We start from the raw sequence: 17,492 nt of genomic DNA on the forward strand, positions 1-17,492 counted from the left end.
AAATGTAATATTTATGCAATAAATAAAAGTTACAAATATGGATTCCGAAACAAATAAAACCAGTCTGCAGATTCGACAGTAAATTCTAATTTGCTTTTACTATTACTTTTGAACAATACAGTAGTTGTAAGCTTGAAAATGTTCATCTTTGTGTGCACTATTTGGGTTTAATTCTAAGAATGGTTCAGGTAATTTTAGAACTGCTGAGATGTCTGTACCCAATATAAACAGCAAGGGTATGTTTAGCTGTTTAAAACACATTCCTGTGGAGGGAGCTGGTAGGAACGTTGGGTTGCTCGGTCAATGGCCAGGGTCAACGGCGGCGTGGTGTATTCCACAAATATGGCCGACTGTGAGGGCGGGCACAAGCCGGCGTGAGTAGGTTAAACGTTGAGTTGTATAAGGGCACCACGGGGTGACTCGCCCCTCCCCACCCAGCCCCACCCTCCCCACCCAGCCCCTCCCCACCCTCCCCTCCCCACCCACCGCACCCAGCCCCTCACCACCCTCCCCTCTCCACCCAGTCCACCCTTCCCATTTTTGGATGCACGACGGACGGTCGGACACAATAATCTCCTGTGGGCTGGTGTAACCAGGAGGTTCCTACCAGTATTAATGTACTAGAGTATTCAAGATGCCATTTTAGATTTGCTAATATAGTGCATTGACTACAGTATGTAATGGGATCAAGTAGATGTATATTAAAACTACGTAGCTATATTTACCTGTGGCAATAGAATATCCTCTTGTATATGCAATTACCTAGTTCCTGAAGGCAACGTAACTGGTTCAGAACTCTCCAAAATGTCAAGTTTCCATTTAAATACAGGTTTCAATTGTGGTCATTTTAACATAACCCGATTTTTTTTTTTAAGCAACAAACTTGCCTTCTTTAGCAGTTTTTTTTACATCTTGCATCGTATTTGTGACGATGCTTGGATTCATCAAGAATTAACAATTATGTATTTTTTTCAATATGTGTCCAGGCTGAGGCTGCATGCTTCGCTGGCACTGTGATTCAGTCCGCATAAAAAAAAAACCTCAAACCAGATCAAGCAAAGTCTTGAAGGTGTTTAACACCTTGTAGGTTTTCGCGACCAATATTATCCATAATAGAGGTTTTGTTTGGTTTAAACCCACCAACATACAGTGTGCTGTACTAGTAACTAATGGCCATGTTTTGTTTACGCGACAAACCTTACTGATTGTCTGTGTCGGGTGGTGGCGGGTTTAACGACACATTTATATGTACGCGATCTAACCCAAAACACCTCTGTTATGGGTCTTATGGTGTCTCTGCTCATGGCAGCCAAGTATTCCAAGACTTCCAGTTTTAACATATCGTGACAAGTTTGTATAAAATGTTACTTCTTAATTTTCTGTATGCTTATTAGTGGTCTTTGCTAAAATAAATTAATATCATTTGTAGTTACGTGGTATCGGGTACGGCTTGTTTTGTTTATTTTAACGCCGTTTAAACACCCGCCATGTGTACAATTGCAATGTGTCGCCATCCATGGGTAGTCTGTGATGTCATATTACACCTGCAGAGACCAGTGATAAGTGTTTTTCAGAGCAAGCCATGAAGTGCATTGCTTGTGGCGTGTGCCGTATACTACCGTTTGATTTGCATGTGTATATCGGAGGCATGATGGCAAACAGATAGACAATTTTAAAAGGAAGAAGCCGAGTAGGAACGAATATTGTGTTCCACGTTTCAAATCCCCCATTGCGTGTGGCTACCACTGAGAGACCTATTGACAATTCAGCCATTCATATGGATTTCCCAAGTGGTGTCTGGTCCCAGAGATGAAATTGAACATGCTTAAGATTCCAATGAGAGTTGGTTATGTCAGAATTTATCAAAAATCTATAATAAAGACGGCAGCTTGTTGCTATTATTATTTGGGATTCGGCACATTAGAAATTGTTGGTACCTTTGTAGACCAATGAATTGGGGTTTCCAAAGACCCTGTGTCCTAAGTGTTACGTGTTCTTTATGATTCCATATGTTTGAGTGCTTTGTGTATCGGGGAGTCTTTTTTGTTCATAGTCTTGACTTGCAGCTTGCATTTTGGGAAAATGTGTTTTAGGATTATACGTGACTCTTCAGTTGAGGCCAGTGTAGGCTCTGTGTACGTGCACCAGTATTGTGCAATATATACGCAACACCTGAAGTTCTGAAACCGCTGGTACAAAATGGTTTAAAAACAGCCAAATAGATGATTTCGGAGAGAATATATAGGTAAACACTTCCATAATATGAAGGTGGTTTTAAACAGTTGAAAGTGCGTATAATTGTGCTGTGTTTGTGTGAGAATCCATCACCCTGCTGGTTTGTACATCGAGAGGTTTATTTATTTCCTGCACCCAGGGAGGCAGTGGAGGGCTTTTGGAGTGAAGTGGGGCGTAGTCGCGTGTGGGTGCTACACGGAATGTTGCCAGAGCCGTTGAAGCGTTGTCACGGTTTTACTGCAAGAAAAAAAGGACTTGACAAATGGTTATAAAGGTCCATTGTTTGCAGCGACGATTATACAGAATGTATACTGTATATGAAATTGGCACTTACATATTTTTTTTAAAGCAATTATTGTTGTTGTTGGAATAGTTGAGCTGGTGATGATGTCTGGTCGTGTAGCGTTGGCGATATTACTTTATTTTCCTAAGAAAACCTCGCTGAGTATAAAGACAGTTTTCTTTTGGGAGGTCATACATTGAAATATTGGCCAATTCCATTCATGAAGTTTTGGCATGTCGGCGAAAACCTTGGTGTACCTGGAAAATATCTACAAAAACGTGGGAGTAATTTTAAAAGCTCCATACAGATTCAAGAATCTATGCTGTACTGCCATCTCATGGCTGTCTTGCAGCACAAGCCTATAACAACTAGTATAGGGATGTAGTCTCCCAACCATGTACTAACTAGGGGTAACCCTCTTTTTTTTCTATATCTGATGAGATTGGGCACATTCAGGGTAATGAGGTCATACGTAAAATGTTATTTTGGTGATGAAACATGCCCTCTACTGCTTTTCTGTAGTGTAACAGTTTACAGCCCTTTGTCAAGCCACTGATGGATAAAGGCCTTCCCAAGCCATATCAGTCATTGGATATGTTTGATCATAATTCACTTTGCTGGTCTGTGCGAGGTTGGTGACAGATTTTTTGGGGGGAGGGGTCAGGACTTGGTCAGATTTTACTCGCCACTGTTAATCGTGGGTATGATTCAAACTCGGGTGGTATCCTAACCCACTGCGCGCTCCCCCTTTTACAGTCATCACGCACGTACGCACACACGTACGCGGCTGTAGTTAAATGTTTTGTACAGTTGGCTCTCTTTGTGCTGTGCTTGACTGCAGGTGTTTTGGGAGAAGCGGCTTCAGGGCTTGAGTGCGTCTGACATTGCGGAGGAGGTGATGAGGGCCATCGAACTGCCCAGGTTATTACAAGGTGAATGCCCCCGCTCAGGTTTGGATATCTCCTACGCTTGTGCTACACTGGCGTTTAATTGAATGTCGCTACAGCCGCATTACGTGAAATTCTTACGAATAACGAAAAGCTTTGCTGTAAAATAATGCCGGCCTTTTAAAACGGTATTCGTATTTCGAAGGCTATATTCCAGACATCTTTTTTATGTAACTACATTTTAAAAAAAAAGTGTTTTTGTCAGTTGGTTTTAAACACTAGAACAATAAATAATATCTCACAATGTGCATGCTTAAAATGTCCATCGTGCTTCTTATGGGCACCGCGTTAGTGAGATGTTAACTCCCTTGCCTGGTATATAGGAGGTTGTGGAGTTTGCATGTTCTCCTCATGGTCCCATGGGTTTTTCTCTGGGTCCTCCGGTTCTTCCCTCCATTTAGAAACGTGTTTAAAGTGTATGACTGCTATACATTTTTATGTGATAAGCCACTTCGTTGAGCTATCATTTGTGGCCAGGTCACTTCTTAAAAAAGAGCTATACAGCTCAGCAGGCCTTACCTGGTAAAATAAACAATAGTTTAATCGCAATGTCATAGTCGTGATGCATAGTTCGAGGCTTGTGCTCAGAATTTGGCTTTTGCGAGTATATCTGTGTTTCTTTGTGCACTGTGGGCACAGTGGGGAGCAAGTCGGTACCTTGTCACTCATCCCAGTCACTTAAGCTGTAGCACTTGGGTCTGTCTTGTGACCGGTGAACTGCCAGTGTGCTTTCAACGCGTCATGTGACATCGGAGTGCACCTACCGTGACCTCAAAAGCACTTCTAGATTTGAAGCTTTCGTGGCTGCAAGGATTCATATTCTCATGTTTTTTCGGTAAAGTCACGTAGGTAAAAAAAATTCAAATGAATAAAAGTAAAATAAAAATAAAATAAAAATCACGACGTTTCGGAGGCGACACAAGTTTCTGTCTTCAGGTGGAACCGTCACAGCACGACTGCTACTTGATAAAGCAGTCGTGTTGTGACGGTTCCACCTGAAGAGGGAAGCTTGTGTTGCCTCAAAAGCACTGTAGGTGACATTGCCGTCACTTGGCGGCGAACGGCGGGCGTCGTCGTGCTCTCTGACACTCTGACTGGGCTGGGCAGGCATAGGTCCCAACATCACGGGCGATGCGCTGCTGTCGACCATCACCAGCGCGCTGCACCACAGCAGCGGCCCCATCACGGGGCAGCTGTCAACCGCCGTCGAGCGCAATCCCGCGGTGTGGCTCAACACCGGGCAGCCCCTCTGTAAGCCCTTCGTCGTTACGGAAGACGACGTCAGGTGAGTTTCCAGACTCATCCGGAGTGTGTCGTCATCCATGTCGTCATCCGGAGCGTGTCCAGGGATCAGCAACGAAAATAGCAAGAAGAGCCATTTTTTTCGAATTCGGTAAAAAAAAATCAGTTTCAAGAGCCGCAATGCACGTGTATACGAGACGGCGGTTCTTGATAAACACCATCACGAAGCGGTCCTTAAAGGGCCGCATGGGGCTCCGGAGCAGAAGGTTGTCGACCCCTGGGTCGACCCATTAAAATAATGTACATACATCGCAGTTGTCAATCAAGCCTGATGATTAGTGCAGCGCGTTGGTAACTGTGAATCTGTGATCTTTCCTGGTTCAGCTCAAGGGGCTGGGTGACTCATCGCAGCAATCATTCTCAATCAATTATTTGTGGGTAATCCTGTAAATTCGCTTTTATCACTGCCGGTTACTACATTGTCCGACTCGCAAACAAATGGCTTGCTTGGGCAAAGCACTGGAATGAGATTTTAAACTTTCCCTCTAATACATTGAGTGTGCTTATTGTACGTTATTCATGAAAATAATGTGCTCATGCCTTTATTGGAGCAGTGGAGCAGCGGTTAGCGCGCAGTGCAATGAACCCCGTGTCTTGAGTTAACTTCCTGACCACTCCCAAGATCGGTGTTGATATCCAAACCAGTCCTGGGTCCACATCTCCATCGCCTTCAGAAAATCGCTCGGCTAGCATGCTGAAGTATGGTTAAACAAATCCCATGACCGACAAAGCATGAGAAAGGCCTTGATTAAGCAGCAGATTGTCAAAGGGCTGTAAAATAACGCAGTACTGTATTAGTAGCTTTGATGGAACGGCACCTCATTTGATTGTGTACACTAATACAGTATATACTTGTCTGTTCATTGTAAAGTTATTTTGTGCTGTTACATTACAATTGTTGCACTTAACATATGTTCGTCCATTTTAATCTCTTAAGTAAAGCAGTCAAAAGGTCTGCTTAAATAGGAAGCTACAGTGTTCATATAACACTGTTGATTGGAATCTACTTAATATCTATGTAATTGTGTACAAATGGAACAAATGTATTATTTTGAGTTTTATTCGGATCTTTTATGGAAGTGTAATTTACGTGACAACTCGTCGCGATGGCGAACCTTGTTTAAGTAATTAAGCACTACACCAATTTGACCAGACTGTTGTACAATTCGTTTTCGACTTCATGGTTCATTAATTCTAAGTTAAACAGTGTCAGTAACAGCAAGTTTATTAAGCCCTCTGTTGGAGACATCTAATTTGTATCATTTGCGTATATTAAAACAAGTTCGATGGAAAAGAGTTTATGTAATTACTTTGTTTTTCCAGGAGGTGGCATCAATACATTATTATTAATGTAGAAGTTCATACTTGATCTTCAAGCTCTCCTTTAAAGTAGCTCCAACCTTTAGAGCAGTCCAAACAAACATGGTTTATATTTGCCTGCCAAATGGAAATTAAAGCATTGAATATGTCATCACACGGACGTATTTTTATTGTAAATAATCAAGTCAAGTGCGACCTCCTTTTGAGAGTGGTTTTTTTAATTGCTTTATTCATTTGAGATGTTTTGTTTAAAGGGTAATTTAGTTTTTTTTAATCTATTAGGAATTTTAATAAATGAAACTCCTTAATGTAAATACTTAATAAAATTCGACCTTTTAAAGCTAAACATTCATTCTTTTAGCAGTTTGAATTTCACACCACACAGATTGCACGCTTTGTATCCAAATGGTCTCGGCTCCCACTGTTATGCTCGTATGCAGGCGTCCCTCGCATTACACGAGACACGTGTTCCTGAAAAACAGCGTAAATCGAATCTCGCTGTACGAAGCCTATTTTCACATTGACATATGTTATAAGGGGGGGTGGGTGCGTTGCCAAAGAAAAATAATTTATAATTTAGTTATTATTCATAATAGAGGTTTTTTTGTTTTGTTAGATCACGTAAATATATAAATGTGTCGTTAAAACCCACCACCATCTTACATAGCCAACTAGTAAGGGTTGTCACGTAAACAAAACATGCCAAAGATTGTTTAAATGCATCCCTATACAGGGCACCATACTTCAATATGGATTACCGTTGGTAGAGAGCCAAGCCACAACATTAAAATCTGAGTACGGCGTTTCGCTAGTAATTACAACTAGCTTCATCAGGTGACAGCCAGATTTGTGGAGAAGTCCACCCGTTTCGTTCCTTTTTTATTGGAATTACACAATACGTATAAATGTAATACTTAATTACAATACTTTATTAGGAGTTTAATAACACTTAATAATTAAGGTTAAGAAGATTACTACTTACAGGGATTACTTAATAAGGAGTAACGTCAGGGCTTCTTTAACACTTCCGTGGGCTGCTTGCAGCAGCAGTAACAGCAGCAGCTGCACACGTGATACAGACAAAGGCGGCACATCTAGGATGGCTACGCCCCGCCCATGACACTGGGCACCGCCATGACGCGATGACGCCATTAGAAATGTATTATTTTTACCGTGAATTTTTATCATTGAAAAAAAAAATATTTGGGACATTTTTTTTTCTCTCACAATTTTAGTCTTTTTTTTCTGGAGCGCATAACTGTGAAACGCATCGCACAAGTGTGAAGTATGTCCCTAAAAGATGAATCGCGTAACTGCCAATTTACACTACGGGGTGGGGGGGGTTACGCAAGGGATGCCTGAAAATATCACATGGCAAATAGTAAATAGGTAAAGCTGTTCATAATCCAAAATGCTTATTTCAATAAACCAATTATGTTATCAGTTAAATTCTTCAGAATCTAAATAATATTGTCTATAACAATTACAAAGCCAAAATTGCAGTTACAGTTACAATTGCATTGTGAATTATATACGGCTGTTTCATAGCTGTGATTTAATTTCACATTCAGAATGTTTAACCGTCATGTAACTCACCGCCTACTTCTGATGTATCCTCTGCGCACATATGATTTCCATAGCAACCTAAAATTTATTCCAGAATGTTGCACTATGTATAATAATCTCTTTGATAAATTTAGAAATGCTTGATGCTGATAAAACAGGCATGATGAACATTTACTGCAGGTTGACAGACTTGTGATAAACTGACAGATGACGTGGATAGATGTCCAGGATAGATTGCACATGGCTTTTAATTGAATGACTCCTCTTGGCCAGCTGAATTTAAAGTGATAGCTGCAGATATAAATAAGCTCTGGCCAGTTAATGGAAATGGTGGCAATGTTCTTGGTTTTAGCCCTGTCTCAGGAGCCCCTTATGGGAGACGTATTGGTAAATGTAGAGGGTAATGGTTTTGATTTGTTGTTCCAAGCAGAGGAGAAAGAATGTACAGATCCTAATAAGCTGCTCTGATGTCTGATATTTTAATGGTTGGTGATGAATGTCGGTGCTGAAACAGCAGAGGCTGACTTGTTGGGTGTACATCATAGTAACACTTTACTCTATCCATTCCACTTGAGGGCTTGTTTTTTGCACGCAATGTTTTCAGACAAAGAAATCGAATATTGCATTACAATTGTTGGTGTGTATTTTCCTTCTGCGGGTAATGGCTAGCGGTAATGATTTTAGTGGTCGTGAGAAGAGGCCACCTACACTGCATAATAATGAGCCGTAATAATGAAAGACTCAAATGGCTCACAGTTCAGCAGATCTCTTGACAGATGATGGATGGCAAACGCTTTTTAATTTTCCTCCAGGTAGCGCGGCCTCACGTGGGTGACGAGCGCTTTTGTGTTTGTGTCTGCAGGCAGCAGGAGGAGCGGGTAAGGAGTGTGAGGAGGAGACTGGAGGAGGCACTAACAGCCGACGTGGTGGCACGGGCAGAAGAGGCGACGCGAGGCGAGCAGACACAAAAAGCTGTTGTGGCATAGGTGACTTTTCCGAACCTGACCCTGCGGTTCACACGGGCATGGGGGATGTATCTGACGCATATCGCCGGGTCTACAGTGCACATACGGCACATCGGCAAATGCACGAGGCGGAACAGAATGGTGCCAGTGGGAGTCCGTTACCAATTCGCAAACGATGCGCTCGCTAATTTGGTGTCATTGTTGTTCCGCGACTCTTTCAAACGCAGCGTTCTAGGACTTCATCGCCGGTGTCGGCGATTAAATTGTCCGGCTCTCGCGAGCGTGTCGACACCCCCCCTATTGTGCGGCACATATTGCACAGCTCCTAGCCAGCCATCTCATTAATGCACCGCAATGAGCAGAAATCACATTGTAAGCAGTTAAGCCTGCACGGTTCACGTGAAACATTTTCTGCTGGAAATAACAAGTAGGTGACATACAATCCGGGGCGATTATTAAGTGTGTGGCTCTGCTGTGTATATTTATAAGGGTGTAACAGCATGTAAGGGTGTTACAGCATGTGCGCACAGGGCTTGCTCCTTGCAGGACAAACGCAATCAATCATCATACACGAGAGCCATTGCTAAATTTAATTCAATAAGTAGCCGTTCTTCTACAATTCACCACTTAAAATAGTGGAATTGATATGGTACAGCACTGTTCTGTGGTGGAATCCTGTGCATTTGCTGTCTGACAGTAAACATGTATGAATAATAAATGGCACCACTTAGGTTCTGAGGCTCAAGTATGCTGTCCGTCTTAATGGAACATTAATGTCCACATTGTAAGCTAATTGTACTGTGACAAATAGTGGGCATAAAAAATGGAATGCTTGCATAACTACAGTGTGTGCAGTAAGTTTATTTGTTATTCATACCTTGGTCACCGACAAGTTCCAACTGTACACATTACCAGGGCCAGAACTTGAGTGATTAATTAATAATTTAACCATTGAAGTGGAGGGGTGATGGTGGTTTGCCCCCCCTCTTCCAGCTCACGTGACCTCCAGCCACCATTTACTCATTATGGACTGCCAGTACGCTCACTCAGTTTAATAACCATTGCTACAGTCTACATTATTGAATCCCAATACGCTCACCAAGCTTAAAAAACAGGCTACACTCTACATTATAGACTGCCAGTACACTCACTCCGATTAAGAGCCAGGCTACAGTCTACATTAATGTTTTTTGGCTTTTCTTATTTTTTCTTATTTTTATTTATATTCACTTTATTATTATTTTTCTATCTACGTGACTTTACCGAAAGATCCAAAGAATTTAAATTTCCTTAGTGTTTTTTAAGTTCTGTGCCTGGGCCAGGTGCAGAGTGTTTAGTCGTCTGCGAGCAGTAAGAGTTTAAATTCTTTCGTAGGCGGAACGTACAAATTATCCCGCGGGTAATACATGCGGTTTTACTGCGATTGAGCAGCGTAGCACAGCCTTTTTTGTTCTTGTAATGGCTTCGTGCGAGAAAGTTTTTGGTATTTTACATGGAGGTCCTTGCTCAGTAGGACATGGCCACGCGCCCCGGAGCGCCGTGACAGCGGATCGGAATTACATTTTGAGGATGGCAATCCGCAATCACGGTGCTTGGAGCACCTCGGACGTGAAACAGGTGTCGTGTTGACGGCAGCGAGCGCGCTACGCTCACGGGACAGGGAAGCGTGGAGGCGGTGCATTTGGTGCCAAAGAGCCACAGTTAATGGCAGCGCCGGTGGGGTAAGAGGCCATCCAACTCTTTCCGAGCATGAAACGGCGCTACGATCAGCTCCAAAGGGTGTGGTTGTCCCGCTGGGACATCCCAGACCTTGCGCTAGGTCCATGCTCTCACGACAGAGAGCGGCCAGTCGAGCCGGATGCCTCTGGAAAACGTGGGTTTGCGACCAATCGCACCGAGGCGGGGAGGAGCCGGGGGCACCAACGGCCCCCGCAAACATGTCCACCGAGCCATCCAGAAAGAGATGGTGATGTATGGGCAATGTACCCCTGCAGGCAAGCGCGGCCTCCCCCAAGGCTGACAAGCAACGTCCACCAGCTCCGACAGGGTGATACATTTATAGGGTGGGGGGGGGGGCACAGCACCGATTAGCAGTTATGTACGGTGCAAAATAAGTTTAACACTTGCATCCTTACAAAAGAGTGACAGAGCCCAGGAAGTGCCCGTCGGGCGACAATGCTTTAGAGATCGGTTGCAACTGGTTGCAAAATGCGCTGAATTGGAGCGGTATTGTCCTCGCAGCCCATCGCCCCCTCATATGTTGAGTGTCTCTGAGCAGGCTTCTGACTGCGACGACGAGTTTCAGGGAGGAAAATTACACGATGTTCTTGGCGGTGGCAGAGCGTTTGAGAGCTAATACTGAGAGCAACCTCAGACAGGCCTGAGAGAGGGGCCCAATTAGGAGGCCCAGAAGGATCCATGGGGTGCCTGGGTGTGCTCACGAATACCTCCGGGGTCTCGGCCACCTCTACTGTGGCAATAACAATATTTGAGAAACCCACGGGGATTTTGGACTCGAATAACAGACAAGTTAAGTTAAAAACAGAGGCAAAGGAGGAGGCATGTGCTCATCGGCTGAGGAATTGAGCGCAGAAGAGGGGGTTTTCGCTTGGCCCTTCCTCCTGGGAGATGTAACAAAAGGCTTCAAAGATGCCCGTTGAATGGTCTTGGGGCAACAGCCCAGACTAATTCAAGATTGCAGGTGATGACAAGGTCAAGTGAAAGAAGCCCCATTGCTTGGACCACCCTGGACTGGTTGCATGGCGAAGTGGGGGGAGTGCAAGGTGCATCCTGGGAACTCTGGGCCACATAGGTGGGCCAGGCGACATGTGAGCACCATGCAGTGCTGCTTGCTAACAGCACGCAGACCCCTGTGGAGGGCAACATAAGGCACTCTGTGAAGCTCTTCTCCAGCTGCCGAGGCGAGGCCTGTTATGATGGCTGGAGCCTCCGTGCTTGCGGGAGGGAATTCCCCTGGGCTTCTTAAAGCCAAAGCAAAGGCCTTGCAGGGCAGGTGGTCACCAGCGGAAAGGAAGGAGAGCATCAATCTCCTGTAGCTCAGGGCTTTCGAGGCTATTGCTAGAACGGCAAGTAGGAGCAGTAGTGATGGGGAAGGATGTCTTGTTGAAGCGCAACAGACAATGGCGGTTGCCATGGTGAACCGGCAGGGCTCCCCTCGGTTCGACAAACTGACGCATGAGTTGGCTCGCCTCTTGTCTTGGGCAGAGAGCGAGGGAGTGCGCAAAAGTGAGGTACTTCGCCTCAAGGTACTGCCATCGGAGAGCTGTGATTACGAATGGGATGTCCACAGTGCTGAACAGGGAAGGGGGAGGGATTTGGTTACTTTTGCCCCCCCCCCCTTCCAATTCCAACGTTGCTGTAAAACTGATCCAGGAGGTTATGGTTCTTGGAGCTGAAGTCCATGCTGGTGGGCGACGCATTGCAGCCCCCATCGATGCTGGATCTGCTGTCGCAGAGGGAGGGACTGGTGTCGGGGTCGACTGCCTTGAACCTCACAACGTGGAAATTAAGATGGCCTGGTTCTCCAGACTTAGGTTTGGACAGAGGGGTTCAGGATTTACTCCCTTTAAGTCCAGGAGACAGGCCGCTTGGTGAGTGTGTTTCCTGCTGGAAAAAAGTGTTGAGGATGGTATCACGCGAAGGGTTTGAAGCTGTATCTTGCGGGGATGTGAACATTGCAAAATTATTGGAGGCGTTCGATGAACAGCTTTCGTTGGCAGCCCTGAGGGTCATTGGCGGCTATCTCGGCCTTCCACGGGGAAGTTGAGGGGCACTCGGTAAGGTAATCTAACATGCTGTCAGGACTCTTTAGGGCCATGAAGCGGGAGAGGCCACCAACAAGGTCGGGGTTTGCTCCCGAGGGTTGCACCCCGGAAATTACACCTGGAGTTGAACACTCTTTGATTCTCGTCTTGAACCCTTGGGGGGGGGGGGGGACGTGTTCTGAAAGACTGTTGACTCGCAAAACGGTGTTCCTGTTGGCGATCACTTCGGGCACAAAGGGTGAGTGAACTCCGGGCCCTGATGGCAGTGTCCTGGGCTAGCAAAGCTGGCGTACCTTCGGCAAAGTTCCCCTCATGCATTCACAAAACCTCACACGTTCCAGCACCTCCGATTTAAACACGGTTGGCTATGTACGGTGCGAAATAAGTTAAACAAACATACAACCTCACAGGCTTGCTTTGCTGCGGTCTCCAGAAGGCCAAATTGGGAATGCGGGGCTCTCGGCCATGGTCACCTAGTTGGGACATTAGTGAAGGTTGCAGAGCCTTCTTTTGCCTCCGGTTAAGCGCTGTCATTGCTTCATTTGTATCGTCAGAGTGTCTGTGGCCAATGTATGAATAAACAGGGTTTTAGCACTTGCATTAAAGCTGGTTTTCATAGTTGGCCACCGACACAATCCGCACCCACTCACTTTCCTTCATCGCAAAAATTGTTCCCACCTTCACAAATTTACCGGTGGTGTATCAGCAAGATAGTCAAGTGCACAGTGGCGCTTGAATGGCTTGTGGTGTTGAGTTGTTATTGTCAAGTTGGTCTTTGAACCGAGCTCATGCTTTTCTTAGACGCGATTGTTTCGATGTAACCTCTTTGAATTGTTTGGTTATACAGTTCACTGAGGAAACGGTGGCTGGAGGTCACGTGAATCAATTGTTGAAGTTCTGGTCCTGAAACAGGAACGGTATTGATTTGTGTATCGGGCGCTGCCGTGGCGAGATGTTAAATCCCTCGCCTGCTTTCCAGGAGCACATGGGTTCAATCGCGACCAGGACGCCTGCTGTATAGTTGGAGTTTTGCATGTTCTTCCCGTGGACGCTTGGACTTTTCTCCAGGTCGCCCCGGTTTTTCCATCCACATTTAGAATCGTAAATTTCCACATCATAAGGCCACTTCGTCAATGATTTGTGACCAGGTCGCTTCTGAATAAGAGCTATAGAGCTCAGTGTGCCTTACCTGGTAAAAAAAAAAAAAATTTAGTGCAACTATTAAAACCGGGTTGAACGTAAGTAATAAAACCCTGTTTCTTTTCTCGATGTTTTGCAGGCAAAAGACAATTACTGGAGGTTGGAGCACTTTTGACTGGGTGCAGAAAATCATGAAGCAATGCTCGCCAAGTCACTCACACGTTCGTGCGCACATTCAGCCAGCACTTTGCATTCACCTTCATGTATGTTGCTCTAAAAAGATCCATAGCAAGCCATGACTTTTTATAATGTTTGTTTGAATGAATTCTTTTAATGAAAAACGTCTAGTATTTCTTGAACCCAATGCGGGTTTTCCCCAAAACCCACTTCCCCCCTCTCTCTCCCTTCTTCAGCTCCCAGCCACTGGGGTAAAGGCATTTTATTGTTATCATTCAATGATGAGACATTCTGAAATAAAAATGTCGTATGTGTATTTAATGCTATTTATAAGCACAACAGCCTTTCTTACAAATCGAATTGTCATCCTAAAAGCTGTTGATTTTAAAATATACAGCTTTTTACGTTTTTCTATTTTATTAATGAATAGAAGGGATTTATTTCTTTACAAATATTTTTGCAGACAGTTGCTACTGGGCTTTGTACTATATACAGTGAGTTTTGTACAGTATATATTAAGCAAAAGAAATCTTTACAATTTGTGTATTTTCAGAGTTAAAAGAGCACATATACTGTATATGGAGTGGACTGCAAATAATGTTAGAATAAATTAGTGTTTTGAAATGATGTTTTTAAAAGTTCTTAATCCTATAGAAAAAGCAATGTTTAGAGAACATTCCATTACTCAAAATAAAGGATCAAGCCAATAATTTAAACACAAATTGGAAAAAACCCAATGTCTTTTAAAACCCTTATTTACTTTAGCATTGTGTATGGGAACTATACAATTGCTCTGTAAATACCATCATGAATGTTTTTTATAACAGATTGCTTAAGGTTATTAAATTAAACAGATTTATCGTATATTGTAACATACTGATATTGCTTCTAATAAACAATGCCTTATATTCAAGTTACGTTTTTTTTTAGTAAACCGTTTTGGGCCTGGCGCTAACGTGTTGGCAGCAGTGATGCCAATGTGGCAAGCAGTCGCTGCAAGGGAAAGCAATAGATTGTTGGGAGTGCCTCCCCTCCTCGACTTTTCTCATCTCCTTTCATGCCCACTCTTGAGTCGAGCACCGACTCACTTGCTTCTGTTCCAAATCCATCTTCGTTTTTTATGGGTGCCGAAGCCCCTTCATCAACCCAGTAGAGTGTAGCCTTTGCTGTTGGTTCAGTCTGCTTGGATGAATGGTTGTCGGCGTCCCTCTTTCTGCTTATATAAGTAAGTATGATGTGTCGATGGCTGAAAGGCTTCAGAATATTTAAATCGATTTTGGTGCATAGGTGCAAAGGCCTTTGTTAAGCCTCAGCGTTATGGTTAATGTGTGAATGTCAAGCCGAGGTCACTCTTGTTTTGATTGCTATGTTTTCATGGCCATTATGCTATTAACATGATGGAAAAAAATATTATTCTAAACGTAATATTGTTGTCGTGCGACGCACAAAAAACAGTTTGCACAACACCGCCATTGGCATTGAAAAATGTGTACCGCAAATGATGGATATTTCCTAAGTCCGAGAGTGTATTGTGATGGCTATGAGATGGTTTTCTCCAAATGGAGCCCGATGTAAGGTAAGTTTACGTGGATTTTTGTACGTGTGTTTGCTGTGCAACACGAACTAAAAGGCGATTTTATGAAAAAATAATAGGTTTTACCCTTTCTGGCAATAAAACAGGCGTTAAGATTGTCAAACACATTTTGCAAGGAATCAAGTCTGCATTAGCCACACATACTTGTGGTGAACGTGCAAACGAACTTGCTCTGATAATATATGCATCGTCTTTGAAACTGAATGGCCTACACCAGAGACAGTCTTTTTTATGGCCAAGTTTCACCAGTGTCAGACCAGAGAACGCCACAAGGCAAACATCTAAACGGCTGTTTTATTGACAGAGGGATACACCTATTGTTATTTTTCATACTTTGATACTGGCCAAAAGGTCCCATGATACATGCAATTTTGTTAATGCAGGGGCCAACTTGCATGATGCATGGAAGGAGCAACAAACTTCCAGTTGAGCTGGAATCGTCAGGTGAATGATTACTAATCCATGGTTGCCTTGACTATTCCGGTATACGTTTAAAAAAATATTTTTTCGCGTGCTTTTGTAGTAACTGAAGTAATGGAATAACTTTTGCTTAAGTATGGTGTCATTTAATTGCGAATTATCCAATTAAGGTGCCCTTGAAATAAGGGTCACTTCGTGTAATGTGATTTAAATGGATAGGAGGTAATGGTATAAACTGCTGTGAATTGTACCAAAGAACTGGTTGTTTACACTCTAGCTTTGTTGACATACTTTTAATTATTTTCTACTTCCAGTAATAAATTGCTCTTTTATGGTCACGACTGCAGTTTTTTTGTTGCAGGAGGTTTTCCTGGCCTCGAAAAACTGGTACACTAAATCTGTAGATTTACATAAAACGAGCATTACCTATTACAAATAGGATGAGTTAGATGTGTTTTGCTAACGGCAGTGTGTGTATCAGAATATTTTTTAATTAAAAGTTTGTACTTTTTTACGTTGGGTTGCAGATTTTGTTTCATTGTCTGTCGACTTCCTAACTAAGTTAAATGGTTCGCTTCTGTTTTTTTAAAGGAAATGTCTTCTAGCCATATACAATCATTTTACGACTATCCGAAAGCTTCCTTATGATAATGATGCGCTATTTAAGCGAGCTTTGTACCCGGTGACATTTTTAATATGAATTAGTTCACTTTCAAATGCAATTTTACCAAAAAAGATGTATTCAGTACTATCTCATCCCAAGCAATAAATGCTGCTCGGGTTATTTAATTATGTTTAACTTGCTCGCAATTTTAAGTGGGAATAGGGTTTGAATAATATCAATATAATGTAATGTTTAAAGAAGTGAGAACCCATTCAGATTCATTATCTCCTGTGTTGGAGTTTGGATAATCTAGTGACACAAGGGCAGTTAAATTTACAATTCACTCGTGACCACCAACTGTTTGACTAAAGCTACATCATTGGCACTCCGTGGTCCACTTGCGCAAATTATATTACATGGTCATTATTCACATTTACAGCCAATTTTTATCTGGTCGTTTCTCATGAGTGTGCATGTGGCAGTGGATATCTTGGTCCGTCGACTGACGTCTGGGAAATTCGAGGAACACGCTCGGTGTGGGTGCGTGTTTCAATCCGATTCGGAGGAAATGAATCTGATTGATACCTTGTTGGTAAACCGAGGCTAGCCTTAACCTACATCCTGATTATTATTATTATTGACTTTTGTGTTCCCTTATTTCATGACGGGATTCAACAGTACACAGCTTAAGCATGACATTGTTATATGGCACTCGCATTCATAGTAAGGCGCAGCATTGTGCCGAATGCATGAGCAAACGTGGGCAAACATTTCCCATAAATTGCAAACACGGCACGGTGCGACGACCCTTGCAAGGGACCTGAATGTCGCGGCTGTGAACGTCAACGCAGTTGTTACCTCCGTAGACTATGAACCATTCTCTTCTCGCTCTACGATCTCCGGTTGCACAACACTTTGGCGTCCCTTCAACACCCCCTTCCACCGTGCGATCGCCCACCGCGAAACCGCTCCTTGCCGTACGACAAAAATGTAATCGGTCCTCGGCTCAGACCACAGTGCTGAAGCGAGCCATGGCCCATCGCTCAAATGGCTCAATATAATTGTGCAACACCCCCACCCCACCCCACCCCCCCTCTCTCTGGTTTAACCTTTTCGATGCAACAAACCAGTTCACGCAGAAATTTCGATTTAAA

The 17,492-nt window shown here is 43.5% G+C and overlaps 1 protein-coding gene across 3 annotated transcripts in view; it reads left to right on the forward strand.

Moving 5' to 3' along the window:
* The window catches only part of MBD3 (methyl-CpG binding domain protein 3), a 44,963-nt gene extending 28,626 nt beyond the window's left edge, over window positions 1–16,337 (forward strand). The window contains exons 4-7 of one of the 3 annotated variants that reach the window (XM_078862283.1): window positions 3,360–3,468; window positions 4,573–4,750; window positions 8,516–8,639; window positions 13,683–16,337. In XM_078862283.1, coding sequence (XP_078718409.1) covers window positions 3,360–3,468; window positions 4,573–4,750; window positions 8,516–8,639 — 411 coding nt within the window. In that variant the 3' untranslated portion in view covers window positions 13,683–16,337. The remainder of the gene's footprint in view (window positions 1–3,359; window positions 3,469–4,572; window positions 4,751–8,515; window positions 8,640–13,682) is intronic. The other 2 variants (XM_078862280.1, XM_078862281.1) reach the window with 2 other exon arrangements.
* Window positions 16,338–17,492: the final 1,155 nt, after the last annotated feature.

This window comes from Lampetra fluviatilis, chromosome 13 (assembly GCF_964198595.1).
Source record: "Lampetra fluviatilis chromosome 13, kcLamFluv1.1, whole genome shotgun sequence".
Lineage (NCBI taxonomy): Eukaryota > Metazoa > Chordata > Hyperoartia > Petromyzontiformes > Petromyzontidae > Lampetra > Lampetra fluviatilis.